The 26,682-nt window shown below is 44.3% G+C and overlaps 1 protein-coding gene across 4 annotated transcripts in view; it reads left to right on the top strand.

Annotated features, from left to right (window-relative positions):
- The window catches only part of DCDC2 (doublecortin domain containing 2), a 235,344-nt gene that overhangs the window by 88,368 nt on the left and 120,294 nt on the right, over window positions 1–26,682 (top strand). For all 4 annotated transcript variants that reach the window (XM_069730878.1, XM_069730876.1, XM_069730877.1 and 1 more), the window contains one exon: window positions 3,212–3,389. In XM_069730878.1, the coding sequence (XP_069586979.1) occupies window positions 3,212–3,389 (178 nt within the window). The remainder of the gene's footprint in view (window positions 1–3,211; window positions 3,390–26,682) is intronic.

Below are 26,682 nucleotides of genomic sequence, written 5' to 3'. Positions count from 1 at the left end.
TGGCAGGTTGGACGCCCAACTGTTGCCCCCTTCGTTCTCTATGGGGCTTCTGGAAAAATTGAACGCAGTGCTAAGCAACCCGATAGGCAATGGAGCACCAGTTGACCCACATGTGTCTTGATGCTCCATTCTAATGGGGGTAAAAGTTCCCTTTTCTGCTGATCTGTGCAGTCCCCAGTAGTCAGATCCGTTGGAAAGGAGAACTGTTTTTCACTGATAACCCCTTTACTGCTGATGCATTGGGTGAGTGGTGAATAGTTTGTAAAGGATTAATCAGTAGAGCGCATGACCTGTTAATGAAACTAAAAAAAAGGCCAGTTTGCACCTTTTCCATCACTTTTCTCATATGGAAAAAACAAAATAGTGGCGCAGGTGTTAATATATATGACACCCAGTCTGACACCATATTACAGAACCTCTGAACTGCCTGATACATACACATTGAATTTTGCTCCTGGGTTCAGAGAAGGACCTAGTAGTTAGAACCCAATGAAACATTGATGTCATGTCCTGGAGATCTAACATCAAGGCTATTTCTTGGAAAACTCCCGTATTCAATATTTTAATTCCCATGAAAAGTTTGTCTCTTCTCTATGCAAATACCAGATCGGAATGAAGGAGCTATTGATTGCCTAATTATATGAAATTAACACTTTTTTAACTTTAAAATAACTTATGGAAATTGCACTATTTTTTGCCAGCTTTTGTTAAATGTCCAGGTCATCACATTAATGAGGTTGTAACTATGAAGCGTGCAGTGTATTGAGAATAAGGACATTGATTCTATGTAAACAGTATTTTTACTATGTGACACAATTGTAACTAAACTAACAGTATTATTTGTTTACTGCGAAAAGAAAGACCTGAACAATAGATATCACGTGTCACTATAAGGAAAATATATTCTGCTTCCTTTCAGTGTAGATTTACCATGACCGATCACCCAGTGTGCTGGATTTCCGATAAATGTTATAGTAATTGTTCTGTTACTCATAGGACATTTATTATAGACTGTACTTGATCCCAAGCTCGGTTTCAGCTGAGGTTCTCTTCTGGAATGTATTTATTTATGTGGTTACCAGAGGAACTGCTGTAGCCCAGGGACTTGTGTTATCCACCAGATAATGGGAGATAATTAGACAGGTAGTTGTAGGCAAGAGATGAGATGTGTTCTGCTACTAAGGAAACTCACACCACAACTGCAAGCGCATGTTCCCCGTAGACCATTCCGGCCTTCGAAAAGTGTCACTTAGGAATTAAAGATTTGTCATTAGGGACTAAACGTGTTTAACAACCACAGGGTGTAGTGTAAACAAGTCTTTAAATAATCCTTTCATTATCCCAACACTATCCGTCGGTCCATTCGTCCATCCATTCTTCTTTCTTCTTTTCAGAGGAGTTGAATATTATTACCGTATTACTACTCTTGTGGGCAATGAAACAATGGCTAACACTATTAGGGTGTGTGAACACGGTCCGTAAAAAGCACTCCCCGACAAATACCCTCTTTTACCCATTTAATACCTTAAAAAGTAATCTAAAGGGTCCGCTGTAATCCATAATATGGACGTCCCACGATGATCCCCGACTCTGCTAAATCTGGAGGCTGTGATGAGCAGTGACATAAGTAACGTTAATGCTCACCACTTCCGCCGGCACACACTAAGAGAAGGTTGTGAATCTGGCTGCTGTGACAAGTGGTAACATCACAAAGGTTATAGCAGTTCACAACCGATAAACTGCAGTAACATTACTGACGTCACCGCTTGCAGCATGTTAACTTACTGCCGGTACTCAGGAAAGTGGTATGATAGGACCCATCAGAGAAGTATCACCTTGCCGTGGTTGATGGGCACCCATGAATTGGCCAATTTATCTTCTAAGAACCTTCATTTTTGTCAGTACTTCTTACTGAGTAACAATACAGCTATCTATCTGTCTATTTACGGTATCTACAGTTGTGCTCAAAAGTTTACATGCACCGGCAGAATTTTTGCATTCTTGGCTTTTTTTTAAGAGAATATGAATGATAACACCAAAACTTTTTCTCCACTCATGGTTAGTAGTTGGGTGAAGCCATTTATTATCAAACTACTATGTTTTCTCTTTTTAAATCATAATGACGACCCAAAACATCCAAATGACCCTGATCAAAAGTTCACATACCCCATTTCTTAAAGGGACTCTGTCACCTGAATTTGGCGGGACTGGTTTTGGGTCATATGGGCGGAGTTTTCGGGTGTTTGATTCACCCTTTCCTTACCCGCTGGCTGCATGCTGGCTGCAATATTGGATTGAAGTTCATTCTCTGTTCTCCATAGTACACGCCTGCGCAAAGCAATCTTGCCTTGTGCAGGCGTGTACTATAGAGGACAGAGAATGAACTTCAATCCAATATTGCAGCCAGCATGCAGCCAGCGGGTAAGGAAAGGGTGAATCAAACACCCGAAAACTCCGCCCATATGACCCAAAACCAGTCCCGCCAAATTCAGGTGACAGGTTCCCTTTAATACCTTGTATTGCCCCCTCTAACATCAATGACAGCTTGAAGTCTTTTGTGGTAGTTGTGGATGAGGTTCTTAATTTTCTCAGATGGTAAAGCTGCCCACTCTTCTTGGCAAAAATCCTCCAGTTCCTATAAATTCCTGGGCTGTCTAGCATGGACTACGTGCATGTGATCTTCCCAGAATGGCTCAATGATATTAAGGTCAGGAGACTGAGATGGCCACTTCAGAACCTTCACTTTGTTTTGCTGTAGCCAATGACAGGTCGACTTGGCCTTGTGTTTTGAATCGTTGTCATGTTAGACCGTCCAAGTATGTCCTATGCTGGTGCCATGTGGACCTCCTTTCCAGGGGCCACATGGCACCAACATGGGCTGCTTTATTATACATGTTTTGGCATTTAGTTCCCTCTAGTCCTTCTGACCATAATTTTCTTGCCTACATCTAAATCAAAAAGTAACTTCTAAATATAAAACCATACTTTTTGACAGGTAATTAAAAATAGTTGAACAGAGTTTTTTTAGTTCTATTTCTTGGAAAGTTGAGTGAAAACTGTTGCAGCCATCATCCCTTTCATTTCAAGCAAAAACAAATCCTGAATGAATGGTGATCAGAGGAGGCCAAAACTGGTTGGAAAAGACATTTTAATGACATTATTTTGGCCTCTTGCTATTTTCATAGAGTAACCTTCTGATTTTTGTTGGCAGAGACATGAGCGTCACACTAAGTCTACTGGAGGTTCTGCCGATACCGTGAATAATCTCATGTCACCTCAACCACCAAATACCAAAGGAAAGAGAAATCCAGAACCTCAAATATTAAACAAACCCGTTCGTGTGAAACAGAAGAAAGAAATGAACAATAATGTCGTCTACCAAGAAAATGGTGAGTAATGACCATGGGGGGTGTATCCCCTACTGTATAATAGTTAGCGTATTTACAATATACCTTAATATTAATACATTATTAATTCTTAGTGTGTGAAAAAAATGTACGTGATGGAATATATAACTGATTCCATAGGCTTTTTTTCGTACCATACTTTGACCCCTTTGCGTGACCTTTGGTGGCTGATTGTGATGTCATTAGATTGGTTACAAATTAAAGGTCGCTGTGCTGCGATTGGCTGCTGAGGGCAGAGAAGATTTTCTTAATGTATATCACTTAAAGGTATTCGTGTGGTATTTCCTGATGAAGAAGTCGTTTAGACTTTGAAACGCGTTGAATAAACCATTCTTTATGTGATACACGTCTGGACATACAATTATTCAGCTGCGCAGATTATATCCACATTAACCGGTTCATTCATCTACCATCCAATCATAGCATTTATTTATTTTTACCTCAACAGTTTAAGAACTGAAAGCTGTGCTGTGATTGGTTTTTATGGGCAGCAAAAACAGATTTTAGTCACAGTTCATAACAGTGTGGTGGTGTCCATAGCAACCAATCAGAGCACAGCTTTCATTTTACCTCAGCAGTATAAGAACTGAAAGCTGCACTGTGATTGGTTGCTATGGGGAGAAAAGGCAGATTTTCTTTTTTGTGGAGTTCATAAGAGTGTGGCGGTAGCTTACTACAATTGCTTTCAGTATTTAGTGGTTGTGGTGGTTAATACTTCTGTTTCTATCAATGTGATCAAAATGGCTACTAGGGGGTGTCATAATTCACCCGGCAACTTTTGCTACATTTGCAGTTGGTTTGTAGTGAAGAAACAATGAAGGAACATTACAGACTGTGTTAGGAAAGTGAATTATGCGTACTTTGGTGATCAGGACAAGTGGTGGGCTCCACGTGTCGTGTTCTGTTTGTGTAGAAGAACTACGACAGTGGTGTAAATGGAGGAAAGAGTGCTTTCGCTTTGGCTTGCCTATGATCTATCATTCATTATAACGAATAGTTTTACAGAGAGACAGAATTTTCTCATAAGGGGTGAACAAGCGTCGTTAAAAGTCCTTGCTCCACGATTATCTTACCGTGTAAACAGGCTACCGATCCCCTGATGAACCCCCTGAACGCTCACTCATCGGGTGAAATGATTTTTTATGCAGAGGGAAATATCATCGGTGCATTATCCTGTGTAATCATGACTCACACTGCTGAGAACAATGGCCGCCTATACGCACAGAGCCATCTAGTATTGATCACTGTGGACATCTTTTGCCTCGGTCTGATTGGCAGTCGAATCGCGCCTCTGGTTGGTCTGTGTAAAAGGGATCTTAGCTGTGAATACACTACCTGCCCCTGAGTCATGGATAGTAATGAAGATGTAACTAGGATTCTCAGGACTTGCTATCATCTGGTCCCAAAAGATAACTACTTGGTTAAATGATATACCTGGCCTATAAGACGATACCCGACTTTTGAGAAGATTTTCAGGGGTTAAAAAGTAGTCTTATACGCCAGAAAATACAGTAATTATTTGTTCTTGTTGCTGACCCTAGGTGAGCTTAGGTCAAGGCTCACACTCACACTGTACTCTTCTCTGAGCACCACGTCAAGGTTTCTGTTGGAATCCAAGAAAAGCCAACGTAGTCACTTTAGACATTGTCTGGCCTCTGTCCTGGCATTATTTGCGTTTTCCATACATGAACAAAAGCGTGGCCTTCAGTAGACAGTGCAACAAGTGTGCAGCCAGCAATAGATCGTGCAACACAGAGGGAAACAGTGCATCATTTATAATGAGACAATGAGACTGAATAGCAAAAATGTTCTTCAACCAAAGGTAGATGGATTTAAAGAGAACTTGTCACTAGGATTTTATACCCCAAGCTAATGGCATGTTCCCCCCTGGTGCCCGTCTCCTGACTCTAGGTCACTCATGTTTCAATGACCTGTCAGTCAGAGGCAGGAGGCCGGCATCGAGCGGGGAACATGAACAAATGCAGGAGAGCTGGAAGTACAATGGCCGCCCACTGCACTTGGAAGTCATTAGCATGCAGTTTCAACCATGGATTTCTCTAAAACAACAAAAGTGATTTCTACAAGAAAGGTAAGGATTTAATCGGCATTCAAGCGCCTTTACATACATGCCATTAGTTTAGGGTGTAACATTTTCATTACAAGTTCTCTTTAAGTGAAGACAAATCCTTATCTAGGTTCACATCGGTGTTGGCGCCTCTGTTAGGAGGCAGTTCCCATCATTTTTATTTTGACAAATAGCCCAGTGTGAGGATAACCATGGCGGAAACCTGACAGACTCCATTACAATCGAGTGGGGTCCATCATGTGACTGATACATCTCTGGCATAAACTCCGTTACTTAGTTCATAATGCAGAAGAGAAAAATGGAATTCATAACACTGAAGTGAAAGGGAACTGATCACGTTGTGTATGCTGTCTGATCTGTGGACAGCATAATATAGAAGAGACATTGATCAGAATGATATACAGTTTTTTTTGGAAAGATTCTGTACAACTTGTGATTTATTGATTGAAATTCCTGATGTTTGCACTTGTCCAGTGGATGGATGCACAGACATACAGGGAAGACTATCAATCACAGAATAGGACCGCCCACTGGACTCGTATGCATAAACACACTAGAGATGTCAATGAATGAAGTGCCAGTTCTACTGAAACGTCTCCCAGTCTTTGACTTAAAAACACAACAACAAATCACGAATCGGGGCCACTTACCTCTTTTGTCGTGTTTGTTTGGTGCCAAATCCTTCAAAATGGAGCACATGTTTCATGAATTTGTTGCAAAGTAAAAAATTGCCTTTTTTTTGTCTTGAACTGTTTTTGTGACTCTGTAGTGCTGAAGATCGCACGTTTCGCAAAATGGTACAAAATGTAATCTAACATTATGGCATACTCAAAAATATGCCTGGAAGGACTAGAGTAGAGTTGCGCCAAATTTTGTGACTTTTTTTTTCCAAAAAGTTGCACAGAAAGAATTCGCTGAAAACATCTGGAATCTCTAAACTGCACCCACAAAATGGGAAAAAAAAAACAAAAAAGAGGCAAGCACATAGGAAAAAAACTTATATAAAAATAGAAAAATGAATTGGTTATAAACCAGAAAAGGCACAAAACTGAACAAAAAACAGGCGCAAAGGCAACAATATATATTTGACCATTTCCTCTTGGTGTGCTAGTGCTGACACTGACACCTGTCTCCTTATGTAGGAGGGTCATACATTCATTGTACAATGTATTGTTGACCCCATTTTTAGCTGTTCATTAAACTATAACATATTTCACATATGTTATTACAGGGAATCTATTTTTATGCAGTAGATGATAAATGGTTTAATTAAGGTAGTAATCAGCTGATGAGATGGTTACCTGGTAGATATCAGAGTAGAAAAATTGTATTTTCAGTTGGCACATGTTCACGTAAGGCATGGACTTATGGACAGACACTCTCTGTGGCTGACTTTGTAACGTCCAGTCAGGGATGGTTTCATACAAAGTGGGGCCATGGGCAAAAGTTTACAGTGAGGCCCCAAATGCTCACATATTACCCAATAGCACGAAAACATTTCTGTTGTATTAACATCGCTGAGTTCAGGACGCTAAATGAGCGCGATCGAGAATATTGAAGTCGTTTGACACTTGTTTCCCGGCCTCTTTACTCCGGCTGAGGAAGAATGATGGGTACACATAGTGCTCGATAAGGTATAATGCAGGTCCCTTATAGTACATATAGTATAATGCACTCCCCATGGTCCTTGATAGAGTATAAGGCAGCCCCACACACACACAGTATAATGTAGCCCTCACATAGAGTATAATATAGTCCTCTCATAGAGCCTAATGCAGCCCCCCACACACAACATAATGCAGCTCTCCCAGAGTATAATGCAGCCCCACACACACAGTACAATGCAGCCCCCTTCACAGTATAATTCAGCTCACCCACAAACACACACACACAGTATAGTGCTGCCCCCACACATACACAGTATAATGCATCCCCCCCACACAGTATAGTGCAGCCCCCACACACAGTATAATGCAGCCCACCCACACATAGTATAATACAGCCCCCTACAAACAATATAATGCAGCCCCTTCACACACAGTATAATGCAGCCCCCAGACACACAGTATAGTGCAGCCCCAGACACACAGTATAGTGCAGCCCCCAGACACACAGTATAGTGCAGCCCTCCTACTCACAGTATAGTGCAGCCCCCTAGAGTATAATGCAGCCCCACACACACAGTATAGTGCAGTGCAGCTCACACGTACACATTCTAGTGCAGTCCCCCCTCAAAGTATAATGCAGCCCCCCACATACACAGTATAATGCAGCCCCCAGAGTATAATGCAGCCCCACACACGGTACAATACAGTCCCCACATAGAGTATAATTCAGCCCCCCCACAAACACACAGTATAATGCAGCCCCCCCACATATTATAATACAGCCACTCCACATACAGTATAATGCACCCCAGAGTATAATGCACCCCCACACCGTCTAATGCAGCCCCCCACTCACAGTATAATGCAGCCCCCACACAGTATGATGCAGCCCCCACAAACACTGTATAGTGCAACACACGCACACACTTGACTTCTGCAGAGCGTCTCAGCGTCACTCTCATCGGCTCCACTGGCACACGCTGAGTGAGAGGCAGAGGGGGAGTGATGGAAGAGGGAGCGTCATAAGTTGAATGCGTGATGCAGAGGGGAGGGGGGCGCCAGCATCGGGCCCCTCTTACTCATGGGCCCCATAGCTGCCGTGTGGTGTGCCATTATTAGCGGCTTGCCACTGGCTGGGGGCCCCTGGAGGAGTGGGGGGCCTAGGCAGCTGCCTGGTCTGCCTGCCCCTGCTTCCAGTTACTCAGCATCGTTGGCCATCTGACTGATACATATTATACCGTGCTGTATCCAGGTCACATCATTGCTTGTAGTTTATAGTCTTTTTATTCTTCAATCAATGTAGACTTAGATTGTTTTTGTGCTTATGTACAGCAAACTAATCTGAGAATGCCGTGCTGCAGTGTAAAGCATGGGGGAAAAGATACCACCATTGCCCGAGCCATTGATGATACAGGAGATGGATATGAGACTACCACAGTTTTCTCTTTATGCGCCTCAGCCACAATCACTGATGGCTAAACCCTGTCATCCCATTACAGGGACACTGAGCGACCGACTACTGTTAGTGCTGCCATCTAGTCTATCTAGGGACGTCTAGGGAGAAGATGAACTACAGATGTCTGGCCTAACCAAGAATCTTTGCCGCCGTTTTTCAGTAATTTATGCACATTTTTTTTTTTAATAATTGTATTAATCCCCTTTATGATTGGTCGATTTTTACATGTTTGAGCGTTTTTTTTTCTTCCCCTTCTTCCAAGATTCATAATATTTTAATTTTTCTCTCCACAAAGCCATACGAAGGCTTGATTTTTTTTGCATTTGCTTGAATAAAATGTCTTTGAAAGAATTATCTCCTTGATATTGTAAATTGCTTTTCATATTGTACTTTATTGCTTGACTATCTCAAACAGATGGCAGCGATATAAAGAAAAAAACATTAAATTGTTCTCACTGCAAATTGACTTAAATATAATAGTACAAATTTTTCATTGCCTGTACCACTAGATGGCAGTATAATACCACTAGATTGTCATATGTGACCATCTCATAGAGACAGAATTAATGTGACGAGCTATTTCTTCAGGGAAACCGATCCTATTTTCACTAGGCCCCCAAGATACAATGTGAGATATGACCGCGATTGATAAAGTTAGGTATGAATTAATTTTTACATCTATTTGAGGATCAGCTGAGATACATGTCCCTTATGCTTTGGTGCACTTTCTAGAGATATGCTACTCAATTAAATAAAAAGTAAATGTAAAACCTTTTAGGTACATCAGATTTATCCAATACTTTTAGGTTAAATTGGCAAGCATTGCTAGTAAATATTAAGTCTGACAGACCGCGTCGGACTGGAGCACCTTGGGCCCACCAGAGAAAATCATTCTTGGGGCCCACTATGTAGCTACATAGAAATAAATACAAGACCACCAATTGTGCGATAAAACACGCTAATATCAGGGTATAATATAAGATAGTACACGTCTTAATTATGTAGCAGGGGTTGGGGTAGCCCCCTCAAACAAAATAAAGTAGCCCCCTCATAGGGTACAATGTATCCCCCTCACAGAATATAATGCAGCCCCCTATAGAATATAATGCAACCAGCCTCAGAGTATAATGCAGCCCCCATAGGGTATAATGTAGCCCCCTTAGAGTATAGTGCAACCCCCCTCATAAGGTATAATGCAGCCCCTTCATGGAATATAATGTAGCCCCCTCATAGGGTATCACGCTGCCCTAACTCATAGGATATCATGCAGCTCACCCTTATAGGGCATCATACAGCTCCCCCCATTGGGCGTCAAGCAGCTCACTCCCCCCATAGGGCATCATGCAGCTCTCCCTCCCCATAGGGTATCAGGCAGCTCACTCTCCCCATAGGGCATCATGCAGCTCACTCCCCCCATAGGGCATCATGCAGCTCATTCCCCCATAGGGCATCATGCAGCTCAATCCCCCCATAGGGCATCATGCCGCTCACCCTCCCCATAGGGTATCAGGCAGCTCACCCTCCCCATAGGGCATCATGCAGCTCACTCCCCCAATAAGGCATCATGCAGCTCACACACCCCCTTGCCCCATAGGGCATCATGCAGCTCACACCCCCTCCTTGCCCCATAGGGCATCATGCAGCTCACCCCCCTCCTTGCCCCATAGGGCATCATGCAGCTCACCCCCCTCCTTGCCCCATAGGGCATCATGCAGCTCACACCCCCTCCTTGCCCCATAGGGCATCATGCAGCTCACACCCCCCTCCTTGCCCCATAGTGCATCATGCAGCTCACCCCCCTCCTTGCCCCATAGGGCATCATGCAGCTCACCCCCCTCCTTGCCCCATAGGGCATCATGCAGCTCACACCCCCTCCTTGCCCCATAGTGCATCATGCAGCTCACACCCCCTCCTTGCCCCATAGGGCATCATGCAGCTCACCCCCCTCCTTGCCCCATAGTGCATCATGCAGCTCACACCCCCTCCTTGCCCCATAGGGCATCATGCAGCTCACCCCCCTCCTTGCCCACTGGGAAGGACCACCCCAATGATTGCCCCCCTGAAGCAGGGTGCCGATGTGGCACTTGGGGACCTTATAAAGGCTCTCTGCTTTGCCATCTATATACTCCTACTAGGCATTGCCGAAATCTGGGCACACAGAAGCAATGGAGTTTTAGAGAAGAGATCAAAATGATGAAAAAAAAAAGTTTTATTACATAAAATGGAAATTGCTGCATCCGTACGTTACGACACAAGAATAATGTATTAAACGGAGCGTCCCCACAAAAAAAAAAGCCAAAATATCCCAGAGAAAGACTCTAAATGGAATTTTACAGCTTCCACCGATTTTGTTCTCAGCTATTGGGCTATGCTAGGGGTGAGGAGTGCAGTTTTAGGTCATATCACAGAGTATAAAAGCCTCAGTTTTAGTGGGAATCCGCCATGAAGTGAGGTCAGCGAGTCCAGAGGGGATGCAGGGACAGGGCGCTCTGGTGGGGTCTCACAGACAGTAGAGTCGCTAGGGGGGATCCTATGTTTTCCCCCTATAGAAGTGACGATGGCAGCCTTTCCCGGCCATTTCCTGCTGGGTGCCCTCTCCAGCCTAACGTCACCCCGTACAAACCTCTCTCACACTTCCCCGCTCTCCCAGATCCCCATATTCTACCTCTGCTCTCATCACCTCCCTCTTCTCCTTTCTTCTGCGCCCCCCAGGGCTGGGAAATCTTCCCCTACGAAAAAAAATAAAAATCCAGACCCGTGGGAAGTGAGTGCTACCACTCACCCACGTTACGTAGACTCGCCAGCGACTGAAATGATTAAAAATCCTCCCCACCAGGAAATCCCTTAACACTTTAAACGACTTTCCCTCAGAGAGATGAGCAATAAAAATGAGCAAAAAAATTCTGAACGAAATTCTCCAGCACTGACGTTACGCCATTTATCCCTATAAAACCCGAAATGCGGATAAACAAACACCATGTAAACTAAACAAACAGCCCGGTCCCACAGAAGAAGAAGTAGGGGTCTCGCTACGGGTCGCCATGGAGATGTGGTTCGCAGTATTCTGAGGCCTAGCGGCTGGAAAGTGCGGCCTATGTTTACATTTTCGTCGCTGTGAACGTGCGCGTACAAACCGCGGGCTAATCCGTCTACTGTTTGTGAATGGGAAGGTATACTGAGGAGGGCGGCCATTTTTTGTATTTATTTATTTATTTTTTTAAGAGTCCCCCCTTTTTTTTTGGTCCCAGAAGGAATTCTCTCACACATCTCGCTTTCTCTCTTGTCAAACATTCAGGGAGAGATTTATCTCTGGAAATATCTCATGTATAATGGGGGCCGTGAGAGAGGGGAGGGAAAAAGAAACGAGAACATGGATGTCTGAGGGAATAACACAGGACGAGCCACGTGAGAGGGACGAAAACAAACTGTGAGAAGAGGAGAATGACGTAAATAAAAGAAAAACAAAATTGATGTTTCCTCTCTGTTTTTTTTATGCAAGGGTTGTCCCACAGAACGTTCTGTGCGCTATAAAATATTATAAAAAATATTATATTCCATTTCTCCACTGCAAACCGAGCATGAAGCAATCAACCATAGCAACCAATCAGACTCTAGCTTACATTTTTTCATAGTATATTTGAAAATGATAGAAGCAATCACTGGCCCCCATACAACCAGCCAGGACTGGTTAATAATAAAGAAAACACAAAAAAAAGCACAATACTCAACCTCTCCTCCTCACTCCCACGCTGACTCCAGCAGCAGCTCTGCTCCGATGTCAGGAGCTGCGCTGCAGTCGGCCTCACACACAGCAGGTGCGCGATGAAGTGACGTCATCGCGCACCTGCTGTGTGTCAGCGGCGAGGGGAATCATGGGAGAGGGAGCGTCATCTGACGCTCTCTCCCCATTAATGAGTGCTGGGGGGCGGCATTGGCACCGGGACCCCTGGCTTACGGCCCCATAGGGCCGTGTGAGCTGGGGGCCCCTGAGGGAGCAGCTGGGGGATCCAGGGGGCCCTGGTCTGCGGGCTCTGATAGCGGGCAGTGTTTAGTCGCAATTTGCAGCAAACGCTGCCCGCTATTACAGTGAAATGAATTCACTCCTCTCCACGCCCATGGGGGCGTGGGGAAGCGTGAATATTCATTTCACTTTAGCAGCGGGGACAGGCTTAGGCTTCCTGTCACCCGCTGTTTCTCCGCTGGTACTGGGGGCCCCATAGCAGCTGCATGGGGTGCCGCTATTAGCGACACCCCACTTGCTGGGGGCCCCTGGAGCAGCGGGGGCCCTAAGCACTGCTGGCCCTGTATGCCAGCAGGTGTCAGGGCCTGGGCCCACCGGAGAATCCTCCGGTTCTCCAGTGGGCCAGTCCGACCCTGCTGACAGATGTAAGTGCATATACTGCAGTCCCGTTCCATTGGAGATCCGAGGTCGGGGTTCAGCAGCCGTATTTGGGGCCGCTCTTATTTGTAATCAATTTTTGACTTTTTAAATATTTTTACATTTTCTTGGCTGTGTGTTTCAATAAAAAGCTTTTTTGTGGCGATCCCTGTGTATATTATAGCATGTTTCTTTTTGTGTTTCTACATATTTGATCTCAACATGGTACAGGATGATCCCACATATTGGGATACTCTTGGGGGTACTATTTCTATATTTCTGTACTCCTGCCTTCAAGATCCTCTTGTGCACTAAGTGACAGCTACGGCCTAGACCCAACGTTTCATGTTAAAAGGAATCTGTCACTTGGATCAATCCTCCTGATCCGTCTGTATGGGCATGTAGATAATAGGAAGCCTAATAAAATGGTACATTGATATCTATGATCCAATGTCTTATTCCCGAGAAATCCACGTTTTTCCTAATATGTAAATGGGCTGTTAAGATCTCTGGGCCGAATTTAGATTTTTCCGATAATCTGCCTTTAGATCAAAGGGGTGTTACCAGTGTGAGACATGTAATGACTGACACTTGCTTTCATGCTGACACACATCTCTACAGTGAGATCAGAACCAACACAGCACAGCAGAGCTAACACTGCAATGAGGCAAAGTTAATTTCTGTTGTATTAAGGCTGGTTTCACACTAGCGTATGGGAGGGCTGCGGATGGCAGCGTACTTCTTACCTTCTTCCTCCATGAAACCACGCCTACACCTCCTTGCGTCCTGCGGTGCCCTGTGTACCTAGCTTTATCATTGGGTACGCAGGGGCGTATGCTGTTTGCGGATGCCTCCGCATGCGCCATTTGGACGCTTCACCGACTGCAACAAAATTCAACATGTTGCGTTCGGCGCATCGTCCAAACGGCCTATGCGGAGGCATCCGCAAACAGCGTACATCCCTGCGTACCCAATGATAAAGATAGGTATGCAGGGAACCGCAGGACGCAAGGAGGCGTAGGCGTCGTTTCATGGAGGAAGAAGAGAGGAAGTACGCTGCCATCCGCAGCCCTCCCGTACGCTAGTGTGAAACCAGCCCAACACATATGCACTGCAGGAGTCCTCTCATAATATTTTAGCTTTCATCTTACAGGCAGCCAGTGTGAGGGGAAGGACAGTACATCCGGGCTGACATCACTGCAAATGTGTTTGTAATGATAGAAGGTTCAACTCTGCTGTACTGTTTGGTTCTAATCAGGCACAGCTTTGCAGCAAAGTGGAAAACACTCTGAGTTGACTGCTGCACATGTTTGTAATGAGACTATGTTCAAATCTGCTGTACTGTGTTGGCTTTGCTGTAGTGTGATAGTTCTGATCTCACCGCAGAGCTGTGTGTGATTATGCATGCCAAGATGTGTGATGTTTCGATGGCCAACTTTGGACATGATTTTACTACGCTCTGCTATATGTGACTGTGTGTGGCCACCCACTGGTTGTGATGTGCCATGTCCCATGGAGGCTAGAGAGTTTGCAAAGAAAGGTCAGGTAATATTTGCATATAGTTGTAGAGTGGGCCCCAGAATCAATATGGGTCTTAACACCCCTGTCCAACATTGCAGTAAGTATTCCCCTAAAAGTATTATAAAAATTATGGTAGATATTAACTTCCAAGTGTCTGAACTTTTTGTCATATAATATGACCCATTTAAAAATTACACCCTCAAACTGACTTGTATTAAATGATGATATATGTTAATGGGAACCGGTCTCCAGATTTTTCCCATGTAAAGTAGGGTCAGCACCTGTAAGCTCTCTGTGACAACTTACTAGAATGATGTGTATATGTCCTCAATATGCTCTACATAACACAAAAATAGCTTTTATTATTATTATGCTCACTGACTGGGTGGTCTAGTCCAATGGACGTCGCTGGTCTTGATCTGGCACCTCCTCTCTTCTTGCGATCGCCGTCCTTGCTTCGTGTGGATGATGTTTCCTACGTCATCCACACTGTTGTCTTTCATCACACTGCTATGAAGACGTACTTCGCTCTGCCCTGCCGAGGGCATGTTGTTATAGACTATTCCTGTGTAAGACATAATTACATCCTGCTCTGCTCTCACTGCAGAGCGAATACGAGTTGAATCCAACAGACATAAGTGTGATTACTGCTACATCTCTAGACAGGCAGTGTGAGGGGAGGGACAATACAATGGAGTTGTCAATGCTTGGAGAGCAGAACTGATAGGTTTTGTAAAGTGACACAGCTACACTCTGCTGTACTGTCAGTTCCCCCAAACGGGCGACAGATGTACACCTGGTTCTTATTCCCACATGGGTAAGCACATTACACTTTAGCATGCTGCAGGACTATACAATAAGCCATCTAACCTTTTGCACAACCTGTCTCTGACTTGGACTAGTTTCTGAGAACATAATCTTTGCACTTGGATACCACTTAGTGGCTGGATTCCATTACTGTCTATTGATGTGTTGATGCAATTTTCCTAATAATTGGGAATTATTGTCATAAACACTAGGCCTATGTCTCTGTACAAATGTATGTATTTGCTTTTTCTTTCAAGTGTTTTAGTCATACCTAAGTACCTATGGTGAGGTTCTCTTTGTGTCTTCACCATCTACCCCTTATAACTTGTCGTCTACCATTAATTAGTTGTTCAATAAAGTATATTTGTTATTACTATTATAGGCGTCATTCTAGTGTTACCCTTTTTGGGTGCACAGTGCTCTATTTTTTGTAGGCTCTGTTTATCTAGGGAGCTGCCCTTCTCTCAGTGAGTATGAAACTGATATACGGTATATCCATCGTGTCGTTTTTTTTTCCAATATATTACACTGCACATAGCAGGGTCACATTTAGAAGATTATCTCAACACAGGAACTTTTTTTTTTAACAAATTCAGTTATGGTGCTTATTATTATTTCAAGATCTATTAATAAAAATGTACTTTGTTCATGGGACACTCCCTTTAAACATTTGATGTCACTCACTAACCAAGGCTTGCGTGCAATTCCATAGCTTCTCTTTGTCTCAGTCACTCTTTTCCTCTTTTAGGAACAGGGTGCTATCAAAAACATCACTGCCTTGGCCCACCTTAGTTTCTTCTGTAGGACCAAGTGTCTACACCAGTGTACCACTGATGTCCTCATTCTCTGCGTGTCTTCACGGAGATGGAGCCCTTTACACCCGATGTTATATTCTGTATTCTATTTGTGGCTCCTTAGAGGCTTTCGGAGAACTTGCAGACCTTGGATTTAGCTTCTTGATACATGAACTTTCCTGAACTTCGGAGACAATGGATGTAGTGACCACCGCAGCTGTCAAGCCTTCAGCGCTTTATCTCCATGTGGCCTGATGATGTCAGATGCAGGAGCTCCCATACGTCCATGTCTTCATTTTAGCTTCCGTACTTTCAGCTTCCTTTGCAGATAATTCTATCCCAAGAGCTTGGCGGTCTGTGTTCTATCCCATAATTATAAACTTCTCTCGTTCTGATTTCATATAACATGTCATTGTATAGTTCTGATATACAATGTCATTAACCTTAACTGCGTCTTGTGCAGCACAAATATTAAAGTATGCTCTCGCTTTAACAACAATACTACGTGTAGGGTTATATCGATGGTATATCTGCTGCAACACCCAAGACAAATCTGCATGTAACTGATACAGATTGTTTCTGCCTATTCTTTGCACATTTTTTTTCTCATTTTACATCACATGTAAACTTTCCCACAGTGAGGATGTCGGTAGGATTCTTAGGCTACGTTCACATTAGCGTTTTGCGTGTTTGCGTCGGGCGACGCATGCGTCATGCGCCCCTATATTTAACATGGGGGACGCATGGTCATGCGTTGTGCTGCGTTGTGCGACGCATAAGTTTTTTTTGCCGCAAGCGTCGGGCGCAGAAAACGCAACAAGTTGCATTTTTCTTGCGTCCAAATTTCGGCAAAAAAGGACGCATGCGTCGCAAAATGCAGCGTTTTTGCGTGCGTTTTGGTGCATTTTTATTTGCGTTGTGTGTTGCGTCGCCGACGCAGCGACGCACAACGCAAATGTGAACGTAGTCTTATAGCAGATAATGCATGTGAGCAAATAAATACTGTATATTCTTTTAGTCTGTACACAATACAGCAATACAAAGTTAAGATGGAGGCCAAATATGCTGTGAAATGCAATATCTAACTTGAAATTCTCATCTAATTTAATTTATTCACTTAATTGTACTGATCTCCATTCATGAAATGTTAATGATGGATCTGTCACAAAATTTAACAATACAAATTTAACCAAAACATTTAAGGGCTAATTCATTAAGGTGGTTACCTTAAGGGTAAGTTCACACAGGGCGTTTTTGCTGTGTGTTTTTTTTCAGCATTTTTTATGCAAATTTTCATCTGCTTTTTACAATACCAGCAAAGCCTATGAGATTTCAGAAATCTCATGCACACACATTGTTTTTTTTTTGTGTGATCAGTATTTTGTGCTTTGTTGCTTTTTTTTTTTTTTTGCCATAGAGCATGTCACATCTTTCAGTGTTTTTGCAGCATTTTTCACCCATTGGCTTGAATGGATGGTGAAAAATGCTGCAAATATGCAGGTGCTATTACGGTATTTGCAGCGTTTTTACTGCAGAAAGTCAATGGACATTAGCATGGACAAAGAGACACAAAAAACACACCAAAAACACACCAAAAATGCAACAAATTCACACTAAAAACACACCTAAACCTGAGTTTTTTTGCGGTAGCTTCTTTCCTGCCAAGAAGATCAGGTTTTGCTGCAGAAAAAAAAGCAGCAAAGACGCCCTGTGTGAACTTACCCTGATAAGTCAAAATATTTTTACACAACTCGGCAGTTGGGCGAAGATACTGCGACTTTTGGCACTGACTATACGCCAGTGCTGACCAGCTGCGACAATTTTGGCAGAAAATGGTGTGTTCATACCCACCCATCAAATTTATAATAAGTTACGACACTACAGTAAGGTGACTTCCTCCAGAAATGTGCGCTAGTCCCTTGCGGTGCATGGTGATCAATGAATCAGGTCACTTTACTCCAGCGAGCTTAAAGAATCGCCCCCTTAGTCTTGATGGGGCTGTACTACAGTTAAAAATCCACATCAGAATGGTATGGTTACATAAAACCAATATTAAGTATGAATGTTATGGGTTCAACGCAATGGGATTGTCTGTTACTTTATTTTCAAGAAGTGTCCCTAATGTAGGTCATCAATATCATATCAATGGGAAAAGCAGAACCCCCGCCGATCAGCTACTTTTCCTGGCAGCAGCCGGATGTGCTCAGTTGTGAAGCAGACCAGCATAGCTCCAACAGCTCTATAGTAGTTTCTATATAGTACTGCACTTCTACCCTTATACGAGTGAATAAGGGTGGAATAATAATAATAATAATAATAAATAATTTTATTTATATAGCGCCAACATATATTCCGCAGCGCTTTACAAATTATAGAGGGGATTTATACAGACAATAGACATTACAGCATAACAGAAATCACAGTTCAAAATAGATACCAAGGGGAATGAGGGCCCTGCTCGCAAGCTTACAAACTATGGGGAAAAAGGGGGAGACACGAGAGGTGGATGGTAACAATTGCTTTAGTTAGGCGGACCAGCCATAGTGTAAGGCTCGGTTGTTCATGTAAAGCTGCATGAACCAGTTAACAGCCTAAGTATGTAACAGTACAGACACAGAGTGCTTTACACTGTATGAAGTGCGTGAGAACATGATGCGAGGAACCTGATTATGGTTTAAGTTTTTTGAATGGGCCACACAGGGATAGTTAGGTTAATGTGTTGAGGCGGTAGGCCAGTCTGAACAAATTTAGGACATGCTTAAAACTGTGTGATTGGGGATTAATCGTATTAACCTGGGTAGTGCATTCCAAAGAATTGGCGAAGCACGTGAAAAGTCTTGGAGACGGGTTCTGATTATTGAGGATGCTAACCTCAGGTCATTAGCAGAACAGAGAGCACGGGTAGGGTGGTAGACTGAGACCAGGGAGGAGATGTAGGGTGGTGCTGAGCCATGGAGTGCTTTGTGGATGAGGGTAATACTTTTGTACTGTATTCTGGAGTGGATGGGTAACCAGTGTAATGACTGGCACAAGGTAGAGGCATCGGTGTAACAGTTGGTGAGGAATATGATCCTGGCAGCAGCATTCAGGACAGATTGGAGCGGGGAGAGTTTGGTAAGAGGGAGGCCGATTAGTAAAGTGTTACAATAGTCCACACGAGAATGAATGCGTGAAACAGTAAGAGTTTTTGCAGAGACAAAAGTAAGAAAAGGGCAAATTCTAGAAATGTTTTTGAGATGCAGATAAGAAGAGTGAGCCAGTGATTGGATGTGGGGGTGAATGAAAGCTCGGAATCAAGTATGACCCCAAGGCAGCGGGCATGTTGCTTGGGAGTAATGGTGGACCACACACGGAGATGGCACTGTCAGGCAAAGGTAGGTTAGTAGAGGAAGAGAACACGAGGAGTTCAGGTTTTGACAGGTTCAGTTTCAGATAGAGGGAGGACATGATGTTAGAGACAGCTGTAAGACAATCACTGGTGTTTACTAAAAAGGTCGGCGTGATAACAGGAGAAGAAGTGAATAATTGGGTGTCATCAGCACAGAGATGGTACTGGAAACCAAATCTACTGATTTTGTCCAATAGGGGCAGTATACAAAGACAAGAGGAGGGGGTCTAAGACTGATCCTTGAGGAACCCCAACAGTAAGGGGAAGGTGAGAAGAGGAGGGACCAGCATAGGATACAGTGATGGAGCGGTCAGAGTCAGTAGGAGAACCAGGAGAGAACGGTGTCCTTGAGGCCGATGGGGCAGAGCATAGTGAGGAGGAGCTGATGATCCACAGTGTTGAATGCTGCGGAGAGATCCAGGAGGATTAGCATGGAGCAGTGACCATTAGATTTAGCTGTTAGTAGATCATTAGAGACTTTAGTGAGGGCAGTGTCAGTAGAGTGTAAAGAGCGGAAACAAGAATGAAGAGGGTCGAGAAGAGTTATCTGAGAGCTAGCAGATGAGACGGGAGTGGACCAGGCGTTTGAGGTGTTTAGAGATGAAGGGACGATTAGAGACAGGTCTATAATTAGCGGCACAGTTTTGATCGAGGAGTGGTTTTTAAGTAATGGATGTATGATGGCATGCTTAAATGATGAGTGAAAAATACCGGAAGAGAGAAAAAGGTTGAATATTTTTGCTAGGTGAAACGTGACAGCCGGGGAAAGGGACTGGAGGAGATGTGACAGAATGAGGTCACTGGTGCAAGTGGTTGGGCGAGAAGATGCAAGGAGCCAGATTACTACTTCTTCTGTAACTGGTTCAAAGTCAGAGAGTGAGCTTGATGCAGTGGGGGAGGGAGGACAGTGCATGGTATGAAGGGATTGGGAGATAATTTCCTGTCCGACGTATTAAATTTTTTCTATGACGTAATTGGTCAGATCGTCAGCGCTTAGATCCGTGGTTGGGGCCTGCACTCTTGGGTTGAGTAGAGAATGAAAAGTGTCAAAGAGACGTTTAGGGTTATTGGACAGTGAGATGATGAGGGTGTTAAAATAGGTTTGTTTGGAGAGGTGAAGGGCAGAGTTGTATGTTTTAAGCATGAACTTATAATGGATGAAATCTTCGGGTAGATTAGATTTTCTCCACAGATGTTCAGCGCACCTGGAGCACCGCTGCAGGAAACTTGTTTGAAGCATGTGCCACAGTTGTTGCCGTCTGTGCCGAGTTGTTCTATGTATAGGAGGTGCAATTTCATCCAGGGCACTCATCCAGAGTTTCATTGTAATTCTCCAGTGCAGAATCAGGACATGAGATGGAGGAGATAGGGGCCAATGAGGACTGCAAGTTCTTCATAAGTTTCTGGGTGTTAATGGCCTGGATGTTTCTATAAATGTGGAATGTGGGGGTGACCTGAGCGGGATGGCAGTTTTTGATAGAGAATGAAAGAAGGTTGTGGCCAAAGAGCGGGAGAGGGGAGTTTGTGAAATCATCCACTGAGCAAAGCCAGGAGAAGACCAAGTCGAGGGAGTTTCCATCTTCATGCGTTGGAGACTTAGTATGCTGTGAGAGGCTGAAAGCGGAGGTTAGAGATAAAAGGTGAGAAGCAGATGGGGAGAGGGGAAAAGCAATGGGGATGTTGAAATCACCCATGATGAGGGTGGGGATGTCACAGGAGAGAAAGTGAGGAAGCCAGGTGGCAAAGTGATCCAGGAACTGATGAGAGGGGCCGGGAGGACCATACACCACCGCCACTCGCATGGAGAAGGGGATGTAGAGTCTGACAGCATGGACTTCAAAGCAAGGGAAGACAAGTGAGGGTACTTGGGGGTTAACTTGGAAGGTACATTTGGTTGATAGGAGCAGGCCAACTCCTCCACCTGCTCTGTTGTCCGATCTTGGGGTATGAAAAAAGTGTAGTCCACCATATGAAAGAGCAGCAGCAGCGGTGATGTCTGACTGCTGGATCCAGGTTTCAGTAAGAGTCAGGAGGTTAAGAGAATTAGAAAGGAAGAAGTCATGGATAAAAGGGAGTTTATCACATACTTCCTCCACCGCTATGGATCACATACTGGAAACAGTTGATTGGCGGGTTTTCTGTGTGTCGCACCCCCACTAATCTGATATTTATGACCCATTTTTAGGATAGGGCATCAATATAAAGCGAGAGAGCTCTTAAGTCCAAGTATATTCAGTCTTTGCCCACCCAACCTTATTGACAGTTCCAGCTTGTACTTGTACTGAGCAGCATGAGATCTCAGCAGCAGGAAGGAGGAGGGACACTGAGGAGCTGTCAGACTAGTTGAGGCTAACCCTTCATAAAGGATTATGCTTCCATTCTGACATGTTAGTTAGTACCCCAGCCTTGTCAGGTGTAAGTGATCTAATTACTAATGCATGCAGTTGGTAATGTGAAATCTGCTATCCAAGGCAATTGTGATTAGTACATGCTAATAGGACTATAAAAAGGACTGAAGCTTATATACATGAGGCATGTGAATTAAATTGGAGGTCATTGAGGAGTTCAAGTGATATAGTAAAGATTTCCTAGAAGCTCCATGTTTTTAGTGTTGAGATTCAAAACTATACACTTTAATTGGATGGAGCTGGTGCTGTAATAAGAACCATGGTCAGTACCAATGAAGGGGCTGTGAGCCCTACAGACTGCTGACTGCTAGGGGTTACACTGATCTGGTATTGGTCTGGCCCTAAGGATAGGAAATTGCAGTCCTGGATTGTAGCAGATGTTCCACTATTCCTTATGCACACACATAAGCTCCTGAGCTGCTGCATAATTTCTTTTAGGCCGGTTTCACACGTACCGGAGCCACTGACACACGTAGACACATAAAAATCAATGCATCTGTTCAGATGTCATTGATTTTTTGCGGACCGTGTGCCAAACACAGAGACATGTCAGTGTTCGTGGGAGCGCACGTATTACACGGACCCATTAAAGTCAATGGGTCCGTGTAAAGCACGTACCGCACACGGACGTTGTCCGTGTGCAGTCCGTGTGCCGTACAGGAGACAGCGCTACATTAAGCGCTGTCCCCCCCCCACTGGTGCTGAAGCCGCTGCTGCAGGGAAGATATGAATCGCGGCTTCAGCACCAGATGCTGGTACGTGTGGTACCCAGCACGGTGTGTGTGGTACCCAGTGGGCACACGTGTGCCGCACGTGCGCCACACTGATGTGCCACAAAAACATAGGGGCACACGGACACGGATAATTCCGGTACCGACTTTTTTTCCGGTACCGGAATTATCTGGACGCGTGAGACTGCCCTTAGTATATATTCACACATTCAGTATTTGCATTTTGCTCCATTTTTTTAGAATGAGGGAAAAATATTGCAAAAATGCTGATGATATGCTGCAGATGTGAAACTGCGTCAAATCTGCATGTAAAAAATATGCAGCGTGTCCATGGGATTTCACTAGTACTATCAAACTCGGCAAAAAATGCAACATGTGATCTTTAAAGAGCAGTAAAAAGACTCATTTCAGTGAGAAAAGAGATCTGCATGCAGCAACTGAGGCACAGGACTGTATAACGCACACAGCTGCTGCTGAACCTCTTTGGAACAAAAAAAAAGAATTCAAATAAACTTTCTCCTAGCTACCTATGCAGTAATGGTAGAGTAAGGAATGTATTTTTTGTGGCAGCGAGGCCGATTTCTCTCAGGAACCTTGGAAAGCTTGGTGACAATCCTTGAGAGAGCTGTAATGTAGTCCGATAATTCTGAAAGAAAAATAACAGCATAACCCGAGCGGCAAAAGGGGGAGATTCTGGGTTACTGCAATATCTAATTTCTGACCAAATGTTGTGATGACCATCAGATATTACACTGTAGTCTAGACAGGAATAAATTCATTTGTCATGGGCACAATTGTTTGCCAGGATAAATGTCCTTTTCCCCGCCAGATGTAAAACTGACAACACATTGCTTTTTCACCTGATTGCTGTTATAAACAGTGTATGAAAGAAGAGCGGGCGGCACCAAAGCTAGTTCACACGTTATTTATATGTGTATGTCTATAATGACAGATGATCCACAGTGATTCTGTACGTAAAAAAGTGTCTCATTGTTTCTTGTGTCCTTTTTATTATTTTTATCCTTATTTTTTTAAATCGTTTTTATTTGATAATAAGCTATACTCTGCAATGGCATGATTTATTCTTCTCTGCATTATGAGCAATGGGTGAAGGAGGGATATATGATAGTATCCGATCACCATAACCCCACAGACCATGGCAGAGTAGGGCCGTTTGCAGGCTGTTAGCTTATCATAATGTACAATTCCTCCTGCTTTGGAGGTAGAAGGGCTGCTGAACAGGTTGCACCAATTGTTTGTCCAGCTCTGCAACAGACACTTGTGATGAGCAACCTACAGACACTGTCAGGTTGGCGCCGTTATACTGATTAAAGTGATAGTTTGGTTGATGAAATCTGTCTTGTGGTTATTGTTTAAACTTTATTTGTAGTTTTCAGTTAATGAGATTTTCGTGCTCCGGGGCGGGTCTGTGTGGGGCGGGGGGTCTTCATGTGGTGCTCTGATTACATATGCATCTGTATGGCTTATGACAGGTCACTGATCCCTCACTGACCTGCCCCTAATGTTACATAATGCATTGAATAGTGTTGGCTTTGAAAAAAAAAAGTAAGTTAAGCCAAATGGCGGTGCATGCGTAGTAGAATCTGTCACTTGCCAATTGATGGTACTGCACAAGCGCTGCCACCATTTTGCTGCAGCCATTTTTTTTGTCTATGACAAAATGGCACTGGCAACGGCGCTTGCGCAGTAGCATCTATTGGCAAGTGATAGATGCTACTGCGCATGTGCCTGCCCCTCCTTTCCTTTTGAGAGGCCAGCACACAGCGAGTCGGCAACTGGCAGACCTGGCGGGGAAGATGGCGACATTACTGGCCGAACTGGACATATAGGGACTAGTGATGAGCGAATAAACTCGTTACTCGAGATTTCTCGAGCGTGCTCGGGGGTCCTCCAAGTATTTTTTTAGTGCTCGGAGATTTAGTTTTTCTTGCCACAGCTGAATGATTTATATCTGTTAGCCAGCATAAGTACATGTGGGGATTCCCTAGCAACCAGGCAACCCCCACATGTACTTATGCTGGCTAACAGATGTAAATCATTCAGCTGCGGCAAGAAAAACTAAATCTCAGAGCACTAAAAAAAATACTCAGAGGACCCCCGAGCATGCTCGAGAAATCTCGAGTAACAAGTATATTCGCTCATCAATAATAGGGACGAGACACCTCTTGTGACTCAACAGTCCACAACGAAGCACTTCACCGAATCTCCAGACTACAATGAGCTTTTGAGTTCTCAGCATCAGAAGACTTAAGAGAAGTGGATGAAATAAACCAGACAGCACATGGACGACTATCTTCTCTGTTTGTAATGCTCCTATATGGAGCTCTAGTTGTTCAGAAATAACTTAACAATTCTCGAACAAGGCTTGTCCCTCTCCAGACAACACTGATCCTGGGGCTGTCTGACGGTAATCTGACACCGACTCTCCACGGGTTGCAGCAATAACTTTCCTGCCGAACTGAAGTCTCTGCTTCCTACGGATACAGTCAAAGTTATAGATGGAGAGGGTATACTCACCCCAAGAGTAGCCTCTCCTACTGGCCCAAGAATTTTGAGTTTTTCATACTTTTCAGGGAAAAGATAGCCAGGATTTTCCACACAAACTCAGTGATACCACAATCCTCTCACACGACAGAGTTCCAGCTGCTGATCAGCCAGCCAAACACTGTTTTTCTCCATGGACTCCATAGAGGCAGCTGCCTCAACAGGCTGGGGAACAAGCTGTCTCTGGAAGGTTTCCTCACACACGTCACCTCTCGGGTCTGCTTCTGGAAGCTAGGAAGGGAAGATGTTGCAGAAGATTCAAGAATTGAGTCATCGAAGATCTTTCGGAAGGCCACCAGGAAGGCCTGTAGGTCCGAGGTGACAGAATCACCTGTTGAGCCACGCTAGGGCATCTCCTGCTAGGCAAGACATAAGGAATCCCACCTTGGCCCAATTGGGATGAATCAGATGGTCCAATAATTATTAGTGCTGCATACAGTGGTCTAGGAACCCACAGCACTGTTTCAGATCTCCATTGTACCGTGCCTGGTCAGACAGGACAGGTCCCACTTCAGGAGTGGAAGTTGCAGATTCAGTAGGTACGGCAGCATGTTCTGCAATTCAGGCTAGCGCAGCTAATGTCAGGACTTCCAATCGGGTATTCAGTGTATAGAAAGTACAAAATTTTTTCCTAGTGCTCTTGCTGGTAGGATAACTGATGATACAGCTCCACGTTCAAAGGACAATGGAGATCAGCCAGGTTCATGGCCTGACCAAACTGTCACACATGCAGGTGGCGCACATGGTTCATGGACCCACTGTGGCAAGGAGCTGTGCTTGCCTAGGAGTGGCATAGATAAGCAGCTACCTGGTGTTCACTGGAGCTCCTGATGGTAGAGTCACATTTCAGCTGCAGGTAGTTGCCAGGTAACATTCCTAGGCAGTCCTCGGGACTTCAGCAGCTGACCCCAGAGGTCAGGTTGGCAGACATGGACCCGTGCTCCACTCAGACTACTCATCACGCAGGATGGATACTGACATGATATCACAGAGAGGGTTGGATTCTTAGACTGGTATATCAGAACAGACAATATGAAGTACTCGGATAGGTACATGTTCAGACACGTAGGTCTCAGGAACTGGTTCCGGTTTGGCCGGAGCGGCTTCGGAGTTCAGGGACCACCAGAGCGGCTTCAGAGTTCAGGGACCACCAGAGCAGCTTTGGAGTTCAGTGACTACATTCGCACATACGTGTGGAGCTGTTACCATATTTTGCACACTGTAAGACTCACCCCAAATTTTGGGGAGGAAAATACGATTTTTTTTTTAAATAAAATGGTGGTGCGTCTTATAGACTTGCTTGTATGATAACTTGGTGAGGGCAGAGGTGGTGTATGCTTAGATTGAGATCTCATGAGCCGAAAACTTTTGTGCAATCCCAGGGTCCGCCGCAGCCTTGCATCGCAAAATATCCCTTCCTCCCAGCCCAGGGCCCACAGCATCGCCCCACTCCTGCCACGGCAGCCAACTTCTTGCAGCAGCAACCCTGCCAACTGGGACTGCAGCTGCCCCCCTCCGGTAAGCTACATTTGTA

This window comes from Ranitomeya imitator, chromosome 6 (assembly GCF_032444005.1).
Source record: "Ranitomeya imitator isolate aRanImi1 chromosome 6, aRanImi1.pri, whole genome shotgun sequence".
NCBI classification, from domain to species: Eukaryota; Metazoa; Chordata; class Amphibia; order Anura; family Dendrobatidae; genus Ranitomeya; species Ranitomeya imitator.
This window is presented reverse-complemented; position numbering and strand designations above follow the sequence as displayed.